At 44.6% G+C, this 17,712-nt stretch overlaps 2 protein-coding genes across 2 annotated transcripts; one reads left to right on the forward strand and one right to left on the reverse strand.

The window, feature by feature from the left end:
* Positions 1-869: 869 nt before the first annotated feature.
* LOC101523792 (large ribosomal subunit protein eL37-like) lies at positions 870-1,240 on the reverse strand. The gene has a single exon (XM_036496920.2). It carries the CDS (start codon positions 1,217-1,219, stop codon positions 926-928), a length of 294 nt encoding a protein of 97 aa, XP_036352813.2. The 5' UTR covers positions 1,220-1,240; the 3' UTR covers positions 870-925.
* Positions 1,241-14,401: 13,161 nt separating this feature from the next.
* Positions 14,402-16,981, forward strand: LOC101523548 (disintegrin and metalloproteinase domain-containing protein 21-like). The gene has a single exon (XM_004592740.4). It carries the CDS (start codon positions 14,559-14,561, stop codon positions 16,761-16,763), a length of 2,205 nt encoding a protein of 734 aa, XP_004592797.2. The 5' UTR covers positions 14,402-14,558; the 3' UTR covers positions 16,764-16,981.
* The last annotated feature ends 731 nt before the right edge of the window (positions 16,982-17,712 follow it).

Consider the following 17,712-nt stretch of genomic DNA (forward strand, 5'->3'; position numbering starts at 1 on the left):
TCTTCTGACAGATGATTCACTTCCCAGATGGCCACAACAGCTGGGCTGCTGATCCGAAGACACTAGCCAGGAACTTCTTTCCGGGTCTCCCAGGTGAGTGCAGAGTCCCAAGGCTTTGTGCCGTCCTCAACTGCTTTCCCAGGTCACAAGCAGGGAGTTGGATGGTAAGCAGGGCCGATTTGAATTGGTTCCCACATGGGACCACAGCGCATTCAAGGCGAGGACCTTAACCATTACGCTATCGTACTGGGCCCTAATTGCATCAGTTTTATTTTTGATAGTTTTTACACATTTGATTAGCATGTATATGGTCAAAGACTAGAGGAAAGTGGGTGAAATCATTGTTTTGACATTCTCTTCTTTTCTTCCTGCATCTGGGGGAAGGGGAGAGATTAAAGGAGACGTCACACCCAGCCTCCCAACCATCCCAGGTTCCTGGATGTGGAGCATGCTCCGAGGGTCCTCCTCAAGTGGTTTCGATTGTTCAACACTTCTGTATTACTGCTGATCTTGCCACTCCAAGCACGATCCAATCTCTCAAGACTCCACTGGCTGACATAGTCCATCTTAACATCTCCACTTACCCAGGTATTCACTGCCAATGTTTTGCTGGGATAGTTGATTGATTTGTTTTGTCCTCTGTCCTCTTTTATGGTATCAGCTGTCATCTGCAGGCTCCAGTGAACTGCCATATCCTCCATGTGCACCTGGATATGCTGTCCACTGCTCTGTCAAAGGCACTAAGCAGGCCCAGCTGACACATGCATTCCATGGTCAAACCATGAAATCTCATTTTCTCTATGGTTGGGGTTCTGAATCCAGTGGTTCAGATGCGGGAATTTCCAAAGAAACTTTAGATCCCAGACTGATTTTTTTTTTTGTTTTTAAAACCAAAATATTTATTGCCTAATTGTTGGAATTCTTCTCAAGATGAACTGGATGCGGCAACAGCTGCCCTCTTGGGTTTAGGCGTTGTACCTTCACGGAGTCCATGTCTGAACCTGCGGTACACGATTTTGAGGTGCCTCATCCGGCCGGTCCCCGTGGTGTTGCGTCTTTTAGCCTTGGCGCTCCAGTTATACTTCCTCTTGCGCTTGGCAGGGTAGCCGCGCTTGCCGCAGGTGGACTTCTGCAGGTGATAGGCCTTGGAGCCGCAGCGGCGGCACAGCGTGTGCGTCTTGCTGCGACGCTTCCCGAACGACGACGTTCCCTTCGTCATTTTGCCTCTACGGCCGAGACCAGAAAGCCCCAGACTGATTTTTGTGTGTGCATGCCAATACAGGATCCGGCACAGTCCATCGCCCTAATCGGTCTATGTGCTCTCTGTTACAGTTGCTGGATTAGTTCTGTCTCCAGCCCTGTCTTCTACACAAAGTAATGGTTGTTGTAGTCCAGCCTGATCCTGCCCACTACACCCAGTTTCATCTTGCACTGGTGGGGATTATGGCCTAGCCAGTCCAGCCAGCCCCAAGTCCTGACCCAAGTGTGAACTGGCTGGGATTGTGCCCAACCTGTCATGACCCACACACCGTTCTGACTCTTGGATTTGCCAGTGGTTGATATGAACTGGCCCAGCCTGGCTTGCCCCAGACCTGAGCCAAAGGTAAGCCTGTGGGTACCTTTCCCTGGCCTAGTCATGGATACTCCTTTTCTTGTTTCTTGTGCTCACCTGTAGGACTATGTCCCAAAAAGGAGTTCTCAACCTCTTCCATCAGAACTTCTCCCAATGCCAGATCTCATGCACACTGGTGGGTCTATGGGCCAGCCCTACTTTGTCCACCTCCTGTCCTAGCCACAATAGTGGCCTTTTCTGGCTGATTCCACCCATTCTGGTTCTTACTATTGGGAGTTAAAGCCCAGCCAAACCTGGTCCATACCCAGACACAGCTCACTTATGGCTCAGCAGGGACAGAGATCTAGCCCAGCACACCTTACACCCATCCTGGTTCTCCTGAGCTCCAATGGACGCTGGAGTCTGGCCCAGTCTTGCACACCCCAGACCCAGTCCACACCTGTGTCAAGGGGCACTGTAACCATTTCCAGACCATACAGCCATTCCAACTCTGACCCCTGCACTCACCAGTGAGACCCACAATCCAACCAGGGTATCTCCTTAGCTCCCCAACCAGGCCTGATTCCAGCTGCCAGTGGTTGCTCTGTCCCAGCTTGGCACAGCCCCTTCCTTGTCTTTTTGTCTTTGCCTTCAGATGCTGCAGCCTGGCCTTGCCCAGCCAACCCCAGTCCCAGCTCTCACTGGTGGGTGCTGCAACCTGGCCCTGCTCAGTCTGCTCTTATCCCTGGCTCATACAAACAAGTAGGTGTAGCAACCTATCCCGGCATGACCTGCATTCCATTCTGGTTTCTGCACTTGCCAGGTGGTTATGGCTTGTTCGGCCCTGCCTTGTCCAGCCCCTTCCAAAACCAACTCACACACTTGCTGACGGATGGAGCTACCCTGCCCAGCCTGCCCAACACCCAGGTCTGAACCATGTGCTCATCAGCAGGACTTATGAGCCACTGGGGAGTTTCCCAGGTTCCCTTGTTCAGGCCTCTCCCAGACCCAGATCTCAAACATGCCAGCTGGTGCTTGACCCTTACCTAACATGACCTTGCCCATCTGTCCCGGGCTTTGTATGAGCTGGTATGGCTTGGCCTGCCCTATACCCTGGTTTAGGGTCGTCATGCGGGTGCTACAGCCTGGACATACCCCACTTGTTCCAAATCCCAGTATCAGTGAGTATTTGTGAGTTCCATGGTCACTCCTAGCTCAGCCCACCACCATCCCAACTCTCAAGCTAACCAGCAGGACTTGTAGTTGTTCCATAGGGTTGGGCCCACATATACTCCACAGAATTCAACCCCAGACCTGGTTTTCTTGCAAGCTGGTTGATGTTATGTCCCAGTCTAATGTGCCCCATCCCCTGATCTGATACTCACTGTCAGGTACTGGGATCCAGCCCTGCCGGACAGGCCTCCAGCCATAGCTTTTGTGTAGGCTGGCGTGTTGCAGTCAGCAATATTCCATGTTTACGAGCCCAACCCAAGACTTTCATGTGGGCTGGTGCATCAGTCTATACAGATCTTTCAGACTCTCCCCTCCAAACCACCAAGTCTCAGTCCCCTCGGTTACTTGCAAGTACAGAAGCTCTGTCGTTGGTGTCCCTCAGGATTCATTCCTTACCTACATGCATAGTGGCCTTTTCCATGGATGTCCCTAAGCAGTAATTCCATATTCCCAAGACTCCAAAGCTTGCTATCAGGTGGTCAGTGCACAGAGCCTGGCACCAGTTGGTGCTCTGCTGGCTCAAAAGCCTAAGATGCTGGCAGTGTGCCAAGCTAGGGACTAACCCAAGCTCCTGAATTATTGCTTCACAGTGTACTTACCATGAAGGGAGAGAACTTTTGGGCATAAGCAAGCCCAGGACTAGCTTACTGCTTGGCAGTGGTTCCTGGGGCTGGGGCTAGGGCCATTGCTCAGACTTACCTGGATTTTGCCCACCAACATGGTGGCAGTGGGCAGAGCCACAATCCTTAGCATGTCCAGAGCTGTCCGTGATCCGTCCCCACTAAGGTCACTGTGGTAAGAGGAAATTTTCAGACTTGGGGCTTGGATAAGTCTAGGACCCTCCCCCTGCATAGCAGCAGTGGATGGGGAGCTAAAACCTGCAGTAGGAAATCTGGGCCAGCATGGGTACCCTTATCCACAACTACGTGGCTGGGGGGATCCAGACACCCACGCTGCTGCTCAGACTTACCTGGACTCTGCCCTGGCTTTGATATTTTTATGGGTTACACAGCCAGCCTGTAAGCCTTTTGAGGGAAGTATGCATATTGTATAATGTTAATTCTTCTTTTTAAAAAGATCTTTATATTTTTATTGGAAAGGTAGGTTTACAGAGGGAAGGAGAGAGGAGAGAGAGAGAGATCTTCTACCTGCTTGTTCCCTCCCTAAATAAGAACAAAGACTGGAGCTGTGAGGCTTGGAATCCATGAGTATGGAGTTCTTCTGGGTCTCCTATGAGCTTTAGGTTCCCAAGACTTTGGGCTACCTTCATTGCTTTCCCAGGCCATATACAGGGACTTGTCTCACAAAGGGAGCTTCATGGATATCTGTTTCTTGACTCTGTGTATAACTGCCTTTCAAATAAATAAGTGAATAAACATTGTAAAAAAAAAACCCAAGAAAAATAGTGTCTTTTACAGATATAATCTGAAATAAAATGTGGCCCAGATTTGATATCCTTTCATATGTTATGCAACTTTTAAGAAGTGTCTTGTTTTATCATTTACGCAATAATTTTTTAAAAGATTAATTTATTTTTATTGGAAAGGCAAATGAAATTTAAGCAGAGAATAGAGATAGAGATATTTCATCCACTGGTTCACTCCCCAATTGCCTACAACAGCTGGAGTTGAGCCCATCTGAAGCCAGGAAGCAGGTCCTTCTTCCTGGTCTCCCACATAGGTGCAGAATCCCAAGGCTCTATTGATTTACTCTGCCATAAGCAGGGAACTAGAAAAGAAGCAGAGCAGTTGGGTCATGAACTGGAGCCCATGTGATATCTCAACACTTGCAAGGTGAGTATTTAGCCACTGAGTCCTCTCATTGGATTCCAACAATCATTTTTTTTTTCAGCAGAAAGAATTAACACACTTTAAACAAAGGGTTATATTGTATTTCTGACAATAAGTTATTGGTTTTGCCTGAGAAGTCTTAGTTTGGCATCATTGTTCTTTTTTTTTTTTTTTTTTTCAAAATATATATCTACTTTTAATTAAGCAAAAAAAAAAAAAAAACCAACCAAACAAACAAACAAAAAAAACCAACCTTTGTGCAGCATTTCAACACCTAAGAAATGCTTACTGGTTGCCCATAATGCACACCTCAATCCTGCCACCCAGGTATTTTCTTTTTAAAATATCTATTTTTATTTGAAGGATAGAGTTACAGAGAAAGAGAGAAAGAGATCTTCCAGCCTCTAGTTCACTCCCCAAATGGCCACAATGGCTAGATCTGGGCTAGTCTGAAGCCAAGCGCCAGGAGCTTCTTCTGGGTCTCCTGTGTGAGTACAGGGTCCTAAGGACCCAGGCCATCCTCTGCAAATTGCTGGATGAGAAGTGGAGCAGCAAGGACTTGAACCAGGGCCTAAAGAAATGCTAGTACCACAGGTTGAGGCTTAATCTGATGAGCTACAGTACCTCCAGATCTTTTTAGATAAATTCATTGGTTTCTTGAGGAGACCAACTCTGGTCTGAAGGCAGAGCTGGCAGAATATCATCCTGATCAATTAAAAGCCCCAACATAACATCAAAAACGATTTACATTATTATGGAATTAATTGACATGGTATTTAGTAATCAATATGTTAAAAAATGCAAGTTCTTAACCACATCCTGTGACTACTTCATTGACGTTTCAATTTTAGCTTATACACAGAACTGGCTGCTATACACCTTAAAATGGCTTTAGGGTACTATTCAGCTGTCTCGTGTCTATTTTCATTTTAGTACTTAGCAGTTTATAGTGTTGAAGCATAATTTTGCTGAACTTGGCAGATTTTAGGATAGTCTAAACTGTCTTATAACTCTAACAAGGCATATGTCAACAGTTGAAGTGCAGAACAGTTTTAGGAGGGGTGTGCAGAAAAATCTTCAATACCCTAGTGAGGAGTAACTAATCTTTGTGTCCCACCCAGTGAGGTATGTGTGAGTCCACGCTGACCATTTGCTGTCTGGTTCTAAGCTTTCCTTGTTGTTCTCTATTTATTCTAATTTATGTGTGTGTGTGTGTGTGTGTGTGTGCGTGTTTTGGTGTGGGGGGCTCCAGAGCCACCCTGATGGTCATTGCAGGAGAGGGTGGGGATCCAAAGTTGGAACTAAGCAAGGACCAGAGAAAGCTCCTCTCCCTAGTCCCGAAGGAAGCTTACTGTTCTTCTGTTTCTGTGGACCACCCAGGGATCCTGGTTGTCATTCCGATGACCTTGGATCCTGCAAGGCAGGATTTGGGCTTCTTCCATCCCATGTGGTAGATCCAAATGGGGGTGGGTAACCTCAGAGTTCTTGGCCTCCGAAGGCACTCTGATTCCCTGTGGTCTCCTTGGCAGTTGGGATGTAGTCCTTAGTGCCCATACTGATAGTTCTTGGTGAGGATCTGGGAATCTCCAGGGTTGGGATACAAGCCTCCTCCTGTCCACCTGCTCCACTCTGGGGTTCCCCCACCCCCCGCTCCATGCATATGACCTCCTCTTTTTTTAAAATGATTTTTTTATTGATTACATTGCATTATGTGACACAGTTTTATAATCACTGGGATTCCTCCCCCCCATGGTGTATTCCTCCACGTTGTTGCATTACCACAGTTCAAATAAAGTTGAGATTCTTTCATTGCAAGCATCTACCAAGCATAAAGTCCAGCATCTTAATGTCCAGATAAGCTCAACGGTTTCTTGGAGAGGCCATCTCTGGATATGACCTTCTCTTAAGAGGTTGTCAGGATCGCTCTTGATTCCCCCTGTATGTCTTTGTAGTTTTACTATTGTCTAAGCTGATTCGAGTCTGTTGTCTGTAAGTTACCTGTTATGTTCCTGATAGGTTATACTTCACGTCTTCTTCACACATTCTAAGGAGATGGAAGATTTCTCTGCTCTCCCTCCCCATTATGGAATAACATGGGGTACTAAAAGTATATTAGATTTTACAATTCTTTGCAAAAACTTGGAAGCAACCAAAATGCCCATCAACAGAAGACTGGATAAGAAAGCTATGGTTCATTTACTTCATGGAATACTACTCAGCTATTTAAAAAAAATGCAATGCTGTTTTTTGTGGCCAAATGGGCCCAACTGGAAACCATTGTGTTAAGGGAAATGAGCCAATCCCAAAAGGTTAGATACCACATGTTTGCCTTAATTTAAGATGAAATAATGTCAATCCGGAAAATGGTACCTGTATATTGTAATATTATTTCAACCTCAAGCAGCCTGCATCACATGCAATAAGATATTGTGAAGTTACCAATGAACCAACAATCAATGGGAGTCAGACTGCTTATGATCTACATCAAAGAATTGTAAAACCTAATATACAAACGTTAATGGAATTAAAGGGAGAAACAGACTCCAATATAGTCATAGTGTGGGACTTTAATACCTCTTTTACATCAATGGACAGATCAAGGAGACAGAATCTCAGCAAGGAAACAAGAGAACTCACTCAGACACTAGTGCTATTGAATGTATCTACCAAACCTTTCACCTTACAGACAGAGAAGACACTTAAAAAAAAAAAAACAGTACATGGAAGCATCTCTAGAATTGACCATGTTATAGGCCACAAAACAAGCTTCTGCAAAGTTTTTCTAAAAATTGAAATTATATCATGCATCTTCTCAGACCCTCATGGAGTAAAACTAGAGACCAAGCAGTTGAAACATGCAAGAAGACTTGCAAACACATGGAGGATGAATAATACACTACTAAATGGGCAATAGGTTAGAGGAAATCAAATGAGAAATTTAAAATTTGCTTGAAACAGATGAAGGCATAAACGCAACATATCAAAATTTATGGAACACAATAAAGTCAATGTTAAGAGGAAAGTTCATCTCAATCAATGCTTATGTTAGAAACTGGATAAGCACCAAGTAAATAAGCTAACTGTACAGTTTAAGGAAGTAGAAAAACAACAGCAAAGCAATCCCAAGATTAGTAGGAAAAAAAATAACTAAAACAAAGGAGGAAATAATCCAAAAAAAGAGAACTGTACACAAGATCAATGAATCAAATATCTGGTTGTGGAGAATCAAGATGGTGGAATAGAGTAAGGACACGTTTAAACAGATGGAGAAATATTAGCTAGTGTGAAGCACAGAGGGAACATGCCAGGAAACAGAAGACAGAACAAGAGCAGAGGGGTACCACTGGAAAGCAGTGGACACAACAGTGCAGTTTTGCAGTGCTGCAGTGACTGATAACCCAGCAGCATTCAGCGAATGGTGATCAGAACTCCACTGGCAGCCAGCACTCCACCAGCAACAAGGTGGGAAAGAACTTTTACTGGGAGCTTGGGAGGTGAATCCAGACAAAGAACTGCTTGTCATGCTGGTCTGTTTGATTTGAACAGGAGCAGAGGCAGAGCAGCAGGTCCCAGACTGGCGATGCAGGATCAGGGTGGATTTCATAGCCCAGTCCATCCCCTAGAATCATAACAGGTGCCATTTTGTTTAAGGAGGCAGGGGCTATGGAGCAGGACTGCACAGTCACAGAGCTGGGAGTGAACTCATTTCTGACTCAGTGAAATGCAGCAACATGGCATCCTATAGGTTCCACCCAAGATAGGTCCAGGTAGCCCTCAGATCTGATGGACAGCTGATTAAGAACTCTAGTAGTGGCACATCAGGCACTATTTCTTACAGTGTGGCAAAGAATTTGAGACTGCAGGGATAACAGTGAGCTGTGCATGCACTGAGCTTGGCGAGAACTCCCTGAGCTCAGTGCATTACACATGTCCCACAGGGAATAAAATACCAATTTTGACATCCTACAGGTCAAAAAAGGTCCATGTGGCCCTCAGATCTAATGGCCAACAGGTTCACCAACAACCTAGCTATATAGGACACCTGGTGTTTCCCTAATCCTGGGACCTACTCCAACCAGAAGTGGGAGAAAGATTGTACAAACATGGTGCAGCCTCAGCACAGCATCACAGGATGTGGAGAGTAGTGAACCAGGAGCCGGGGCTATGGAGACCATTGCGAAAATCTAATATAAGAACCCAGAGCTGGAACTCGCTGTTGGGACTGCAAGCGACTGCAAACAGAGAGCCATGTAGCAACCAGAAAAAGTAAAATCGAATTATAGATCTGTGGGTGACAGAGCTTAGAAATCTGCCCCAAGGAGGAGAATCTGATAACCAGAAGTACAATGACCAAGAACAAAAGAAGAGACAAAGGCACAATGAATATTACTGAAGAATCCTCTGCAAAGGAGCAAAAGTCTTTGCCAACCTCAGAGTTCACTGAGGAAAACATTTAGAAAATGGGGGATACAGAATTCAAAACACTTGTTATAAAGCTTGTTATCAACAACGAGAAGCATGTAAAGCAGGTATTCAAGGAATACAAGGAATATGTCACACTGGAAATGAATAAAATGAAAGTTAATACATCAGAAATGAAGAATATAGTGGAGCAAACTAAAAGTACAGTGGGGAGTCTCCAAAATAGAATAAGGAAGCAGAAAAAAGAATCTTGAAATTAGAAGAAATTTCTTGTCACCAGGGGGAAACAAACAAAAAGCTGGAAGCAGAGCTGGATCAGGCTAAAAACATATTTAAGTATTGGACCCAGCGGCATGGCCTAGCGGCTAAAGTCCTCGCCTTGAAAGCCCCGGGATCCCATATGGGCGCCGGTTCTAATCCTGGCAGCTCCACTTCCCATCCAGCTCCCTGCTTGTGGCCTGGGAAAGCAGTCGAGGACGGCCCAATGCATTGGGACACTGCACCCGTGTGGGAGACCCGGAAAAGGTTCCTGGTCCCGGCATCGGATCGGCGCATACCGGTCGGTTGCGGCTCACTCGTGGAGTGAAACATCGGATGGAAGATCTTCCTCTCTGTCTCTCCTCCTCTCTGTATATCCGGCTTTCCAATAATAATAATAAAATCTTTAAAAAAAAACATATTCAAATATTGAAAGACACTATTAAAAGGCCAAACATAAGATTTGTGGGAGTTCCAGAAGGTGCCTAAAGAGAAACTGAGATTAAAGGTATATTCAATGAAATAATAAGGGAAAATTTTCCTAATCTAGAGAAAGAATTGGGAAACAACACCTGGAAGGGGCACAGAACTCCCAACGGGGTTGACCAAAAGCAATCTGCACCTAGATGCATAATAATCAAGCTCTCTTCAGTTGAACACAAGGAAAAGACCCTTAAACGTGCACATGAAAAAAAATCAACTGACATATAAAGGAATGCCAATTAAACTCACAGGAGACCTCTCACAGGAAACTTTACAGGCCAGAAGAGAATGGAGCAACACATTCAACATTCCAAAAGCAAAAAATTGTTGGCCCAGGATCATGTACCAGTGAAGCTTTGCTTTGTTTTTGAAAATGAAATAAAATTTTTCCACAATAAATAAAAGTGAAAAGAATATGCCTCTTTCAAACCTGCCCTACAAATGATACCCAAAGATGTTCTCTTGACACAGAAAAGGAAGAGCGCCTACCAAAACCAAATGTAAATGCGAAGAACATCCCAGTAAAATAACAACAGAAGACTAAACCAATGAACAACCCATTGCTAAAATAACAGAACCAAATTACCACTCATTCATATTAACCCTGAATGTAAACACCTTAAATCACGATTCAAATATTGTAGATGAGTAGACTGGATTAAAAAAACAAAAAGCATCAATTTGTTGCCTACGGGAGACACATTTTACCAACAATCAGTGGACGCTATATCTCATGGATTTTTGATGTTTTTTTGTTAGTTTCATCTCTTCAAAACACTTCTGATTAAATTCTTCAGTGACTCATAGATCATACAGTAACATCATTTTCTTCAAGAAGGTTCTTGATTTTCTTTTTCATTTCTTCAGTGACACATTAGTCATTCAGTAGCATGCAATTTTACTTTATGGTGCTGTTAATGTTTTTTCTTCCTATTGTTGATTTTTTGGTGACTTTTCATTTAAGGGGATGTATAGTAATCTTGTAATGGAGACTATCATATCCAAATGTGAGGGTACAATGCAGTATGCATCTCTACTTCTAGATAAAGATGGACTCCCAATGAAACTGTTAACCCTATCGTGACAATAGGATGCTGGACTCTCTGCCATTGTTCGTACCCACAATGGTGGACATATGACTGTGTATGAAGAGCTATACTATAGCAGTGATATATGGGAACTCAGTGAGGGGGGAGGGTATTGGGGAGGGGATAAGGGAAATCTCAGGGCCTATGCAACTGTATCATAAAATGATAATAACAAAAAGAAGCAAAATAAAAAAAAATCTGGTTCTTTGGAAAAATCAACAAAACTTATTAGACTGATGGACTTATGACTGCTTATGAAGGGCTATACTATTATAATAATTTGTTGAAAATCAGTTGGGTGGTGAGAATTTGGGGGGTGATGAAATCCCAGACCCTATGGAATTGTAGCATAAAATTAAAAAAAAAATCTTAAGAAAAAATTTATTGTTATTACTATTTTCCATGATACAGTTTTGCAGAATATGGATTGCTTGCGTTCCTTCACTTTTCTGACTCCATTCTACCCCCACACACTTTTCCTCTTCCCCTGCCCCATATCATTACAATAATGAAATTCTTTAGCTGTAAGTCACAATTCAACATTCTGCTATTTAAGTGCATATTGACACTGTAGGTATACACACTGGAAGAAAATCTAGTACCAAATTTTCAAGCTTTATTCAACAATTTCATTGGTAGTCCTTTTGTTCAATAATAGAGATGCCTGTTCATTTTCGTATCAGTTGCTCCTGAGGCCTTCCCCCACAGAATTGCAGCTAGCTCTGGCTCCACATTGACAAGGATTCTCAACGTCCTCTCTTTCATCAATTGTTTTCCTACAGATCTGATCACTTGTCCTCCTACAATATACTTGTTAACCTTTACATCTAGAACACATTTCTTGAAAAAAAGCAATGAATCTGAGGGGAAATTTCACACTCTCCAACCCTATGACCTGAGGAGGCAGGCCAAAGCTATAGCACCTGCTGGCATGCATATGGCCTGGTTAGGGGTGGCCCAGATTAAAATAGGCTTCACCATTTGTAAGGGAATGTAATCTACAGGCAGAATTTGCACGTAAGAGACATGTTTGCTCACTTCTGGGTCTGCAGCCTCTACTGGTTTTCACAAAGATTTCAGAGTAGTGATGGGCTGTGCCAGGCTGAATCATGGAACTCACTTGACAGGAACCTCCCTGAAACTCTAGGAGCCAGTGCTCTGTGGAGGCAGGTTGGGGCCAGGCTGCAGCACTTGCTGGCAGATGCAAAAGCCACAACTGAGTGCAGACCATGCCAAGCAGGGCTGCAGCAGTCACATGCTCCAGTGAGATCCTGGGCCTGCTAAGAGAACTTAGGAGACTGCCGGTAGGCCGAAGCTCCTGCTGGGGAGCATGAGAGCTTGGGTTGAGTGCTAGCCATACTCTAGACAAGGCTGTAGCACTCACTGGTGTGTGTGAGAGCTAGGACAGAGTGTGAACCACACCCAACTTGACACTGCACTGGCTGTCACTCACAAAGTGAAGTCTAAGGTCATCCCAGGTGAGATTTGGACATAAACCCTAGCCAAAATATATGTAGTCACAATATATGTAGTCTGACCTTGGAGTGCATATGCCTCATCAGGTACTGATGACTGTGCAATGGTCAGCATACCCAGTTGTACACATGGCACCTGAAGCTAGCTCATCTAGGCTAGCAGAGAATGTCAATTGCCTTGTTAGAGGATGGAGTGTGAAACAGGTTGGGCCACTCTCCTGGCCAAGCTTTGCAACATGTTCCTGGGCCTGTGGATGCACCAAAGTAGACTTGGTCAGCAACAGACCTTGGAGAAATTTTCTCAACCTTACTGCCATGAAGCCAATGACCTCTCGGAACTATCGATGCTACTCTGGTAACACCCTCAGAACATTATTCCACACATTGGAGTCTTTAAAGAGTTATCAAAAAACTATCCCTGTATCTTTGAGTGCTGATGTCATTGACAGCAAGGAGTGACTCCCTCACCCTCTTATATTTGTGAATACTGGAGAAAAAAGATACATTTCTTCCACCACGTCTCCACCCTCCACCTTGAATGGAGAACCACAGGGACATATGTCCCTCTCAACTATGTAACAATATTAAGAAATATATACATATATATATGAGTGTGTATGAATATATGTGTATATATTTATATGCATATGTAAATATGTAAAAAGGAAAGGAATAAAAAGAAAAAAAGAATTAATATTCTTCAGGAAGACACAACAGCTGAATTGGCAAATTCTCTGCCTGCAAGTGATGGCATCCAAATGGGACACAGGTTTGTGTCCTGGTCTTTCCATACCTGATCCATTTTCATGATTATTTATTGGAGAAGCATTGGAGGATGACACAAAGCATTTGGATACTGCAACAGTGTGGGACATTCAGAAGCAGATCTTGGCTCTTGCATTCAGATCTGCTCAGCTCCATTCATTGCGGTCATGTGTGGAGTGAATCATTGGATGGAAGTGCTTTCTCTCCTGGTTTCCTTCTTACTGTAAATTAGCCTTTGCATGAAAACGAAATAAATTTTTCAAGAGAGAAGTAACATTATATCAGTTAATATGTGTATGTTAAGGTGCATAATACCCCAAGGAAGTTTCAACACAGTAAAAACTGCACAAAAATATCAAGGGAAAAGGCTCAGTGCGATAGCATAGTGGTTTAAGTCCTTGCCTTGCACGCACCAGGATCCCATATGGTTGCCGGTTCTAATCCTGGCAGCCCTGCTTCCCATCCAGCTCCCTGCCTGTGGCCTGGAAAAGCAGTTGAGGATGGCACAAAGCCTTGGGACCCTGCACCAGTGTGGGAGACCCAGAAGAGCTCCTAGCTCCTGGCTTCGGATTGGCTCAGCTCCTACTGTTGCGGTTACTTGGGGAGTGAAACATCGGATGGAAGATCTTCTTCTTTGTCTCTGATACTCTGTATATCCGCCTTTCCAAAAAATAAATAAATCTTTAAAAAAGGATATCAAGGGAATTCATGACACTAATAGAAAAAAAAAAAAAACAATCCTGCAGCTCATGCAGAAGGAGAATGGTTTCAGGATGACAGGCACGTATGACATTAAGTAACAAAACTGGAGACATCCAAAGATAGGGCAACAGCATTTAGTATCTGAAGAATCAATCTTACGTGAGGTGATTACCTAGTGTTCTCAGAGATGGCACAGTGCAGGCGAGCATGAACCCTGTACATTCTGTCCATGCAGAAACAGAAATCTTGTACACAGAAACCAGTAGAGTCAAATTGCCTCTGCATAGCACAACGGCAAGGCTGACTACAACATGCCTGTTCAGAAGAACAGAGAACTTCAGCACCCAAGAGGGGAGAGTTATGAAGTCTACTCCACACATCAAACTGAGTACTGAGATCCATCCAAAGAATGCTCACCATTGTATCTGACCCAGGATGTTGTCAACCATGGCTCTGTTTTGACTGGAAGTTGCAATGTAATAAACACATTTCTCCTAGTCAAACAGGTTAGGTGCAGAAACAGCTCCCTTTCTGTCTGCTACCCAGCCCCCACACAGAGGAGCACTCACCCACATGCCCTTTGACCCTCCTACTTAGAGTTAAATGACACACACCCAGAACCACCCGTGCCACGCCCTGCTTCTGTTACCTAATCCACTCAGGCCTTCAGGAGCCTGAGTAGCCATTCGTCCTCTGTCAGTGTCCATCTTGACAAAGAAGAGACCACAACAGATGGTTCCAACCTGGATCTCTGAGGTTTGTCTTAACCCAGCTCCTTAAATACATATTCATGATGCTGGCAGACAGGTGGGTCACCCTCCTCGTGCTTGAACTCTTGGCACTTCTGGATGCAAGCCAGTGTTCTGGTGGCCGTCCCGTGTGGCGCTATATCTCATCGGAGGTGGTGATTCCCAGGAAGGAGGTGCACCATGGCAAAGGTGTTGAGGTGCCAGGCTGGCTCTCCTATAGCCTGCGTTTTGGGGGCCAAAGACACATCATCCGTGTGCGGAGCAAGAAACTTGTTTGGTTCAGACATCTGCTAATGATGACCCAGGATGACCAAGGAGCCTTGCAGATGGACTACCCCTACATCCCTATGGACTGCCACTACCTGGGCTACCTGGAGGACATTCCTCTGTCTACAGTCACTGTTAACACGTGCTATGGGGGCCTGGAAGGTGTCATGAAACTCGATGACCTGGCCTATGAAATCAAGCCCCTCCAGGATTCCCACACATTTGAACATATCGTTTCTCAGATAGTGGCTGACCACAATGCCACAGGGCCCACATATACACTGGAACACAAGGAAGAGTTTGATTCCTTCTTCCCTGAAAGAAATGGCACTGTGTCTTCCAGGATTTCCAGTTTCAATTACCTGTTCCACATGGCCCATGTGAAAGGACACATTCAGTTTTCTAATGGCATGTATCGTGTATTCAACAATGTAACAAAATGTGTCCATTTTGGGATAAATATGTTTAGCGTTATTGACAGCTTTCTCCGGGGTATTGCTTTTACCTATTATATTTTTCTCCTAACTGTATATGATGTGCGAGACCCAACAGGTATGAATGATGTGCGTGTCCCAGGCAGTGCAATGTATCAACACTATCTTCAAACTTTCTATAATCCTACTCATTTGCGCCCTTATGTATCTAATATGCTTACAACAGACAGGCCAGATGATTCTGAAATTAAAGCTATACAGTATGCCATGTGCGGAGACCAGAACCTCTTGGTTATTGGTCACAAAGGCAGACATTATCTCTTGCTGGCTGTTTTAAGTACACATCATATGTCGAGACTAATAGGTCTTGCTTTTGATCAACCAACATGTTACTGCCAAAGACGGACTACCTGTTTCATGATGCGCTACCCTGACATAACAGATGCCTATAGTAACTGCTCCGTTATACATTTACAGCATGTAGTTATAAATGCAGAAAATCCACAATGCTATTACCTAACTACTCCGGAGGTATATTTGAACAAAAGCTTGATCCAGACACGTTGTGGAAATTCTATAGTAGAGGAAAACGAACTATGTGATTGTGGTTCCTTCAAGCAGTGTTATGCCAGTAAGTGCTGTCAGAGCAACTGTGAGTTCACTCCTGGAAGTGTCTGTGATAAACAGCAATGCTGTTCAAACTGCACCTACTCCCCAGCTACAACCCTCTGTAGATCCATCAGAAACACATGTGACCTTCCTGAGTACTGTCTTGGGTCCATGTCCATGTGCCCTGAAGATTTTTACTTGCAAGATGGAACCCCGTGCACCGAGGAGGGCTACTGCTACAAGGGCAACTGCACTGACCGCAGCGTGCACTGCAAAGAAATCTTTGGTGCGAGGGCAGAGAATGGTCCTGAGGACTGCTATACCATAAACCTCGGCACCAGCCGATTTGGACATTGTACAAGAAACCAAACCGCCCTCCTTTTCTATCCTTGTGCTGCAAAAGACAAGATGTGTGGGAGGCTGCAGTGTATCAACATCTTTTACCTTCCCCAACTGCAGGAGCATGTGTCATTCCATCAGTCTGTGTACAATAACTACACCTGCTTTGGATTGGATGAGCACCGGTCGACAGGAACAACTGATGTAGGGCGTGTGAGAACCGGAACTCTGTGTGGGCCTGGAAAGTTCTGTCAGAATAACACATGTTCTGGGGATGTTACTGCCCTGCAATATGACTGTGTCCCTGAGAAGTGTAGCTTTAGAGGCGTTTGCAACAATAAGCGGAGTTGCCATTGCCACGTTGGTTGGGAACCCCCACTGTGCCTGAAAAGGGGTGCTGGGGGAAGTTCAGACAGTGGACCCCTTCCCAGAAGATTACGTACACTAAAAAGTAGCATGGAACCAATCACTTACTGGAGACTGGTCTTAGCTCGAATTTACTGTTTCCTTTTGGCACTCTTCTGTGGGGCAGTCACAAGCCTACGCCATATTATAACTACCACGGTCAAGGAAGAAACAATTCCTGAGGCACAGTAAAACATCAGTTGGACACTGGACCCCTGTGCATATGTGGAAGCTCTAACAGCCGCATCTATGGAGAAGAACTAGTGGACCATATAACCATGTTCAGCTTCATGTTTCCACAATTCTGCATGGCACAGAAGGGACTTTCCCAAAGGTCTGTGGAATATTGGATAATGAAGGTTTTCTGCAATGGTTGTCAGTGTACACTCATAATAAAAGTCCAAAATATCGTGCTGTTTTCTTCTGCACCTTTTTATCAGCTCTTACAGCACAGAGGAGTCTGTGTCTCTGCCCGAAGGAGGAGCCATGAGATATATCAATGGAGACACATGAGAGCCCAGTCCTAAGATGAATGGAATTATTCCTATGCTGCCGGAAGACACCTTCATGGCTTTTCTATGTAATAGTGTTCTCTGGCTCTGCATTTTCCCTCCCCACTGAGTAATCTCTATCTTCCTAAAGCCAGATGAGTTTTAGGCCATCCTTCACTATTCCCAGCTAGTTTCCATGTATGGCTGTGATCATGGGACAGAGAATGGCACCACTGGGATAGAGACTCAAATCACACTCCAGGCACAAGCTCTACCAAATTTTGGCACAGTTTTCTCCAGGAAGGCAGTCGGTGGTGAGGTATGATTTCAACCACTGTCCCGGGTTGTGTAGCAGCAGACAAACAGGGTGATATGTCAGAATTTCATCTGGGTGCCTCAGGTACAAGGCTTATGGTATGGTTTCTCTGGATATCATTCTATTTCCCAATGGCAGTAGCAAGTATGACTTCTATCATTACCCCTTTCCTCACTTCAGCAACCAATGCAGTCCCAGTGCCTACAATTCTCAAATCCTGGTGCCATGTTCTGTGTGCTTCGTGCTGATGCTACCTTGAGCTTCAGGCTCCCAACTCAGTCTGGTCTTCTGTTCGGTCTACTCTATGGAGGATTGAGCTGCTATACTGCCTGGG

This window comes from Ochotona princeps, chromosome 11 (assembly GCF_030435755.1).
Source record: "Ochotona princeps isolate mOchPri1 chromosome 11, mOchPri1.hap1, whole genome shotgun sequence".
NCBI lineage: Eukaryota > Metazoa > Chordata > Mammalia > Lagomorpha > Ochotonidae > Ochotona > Ochotona princeps.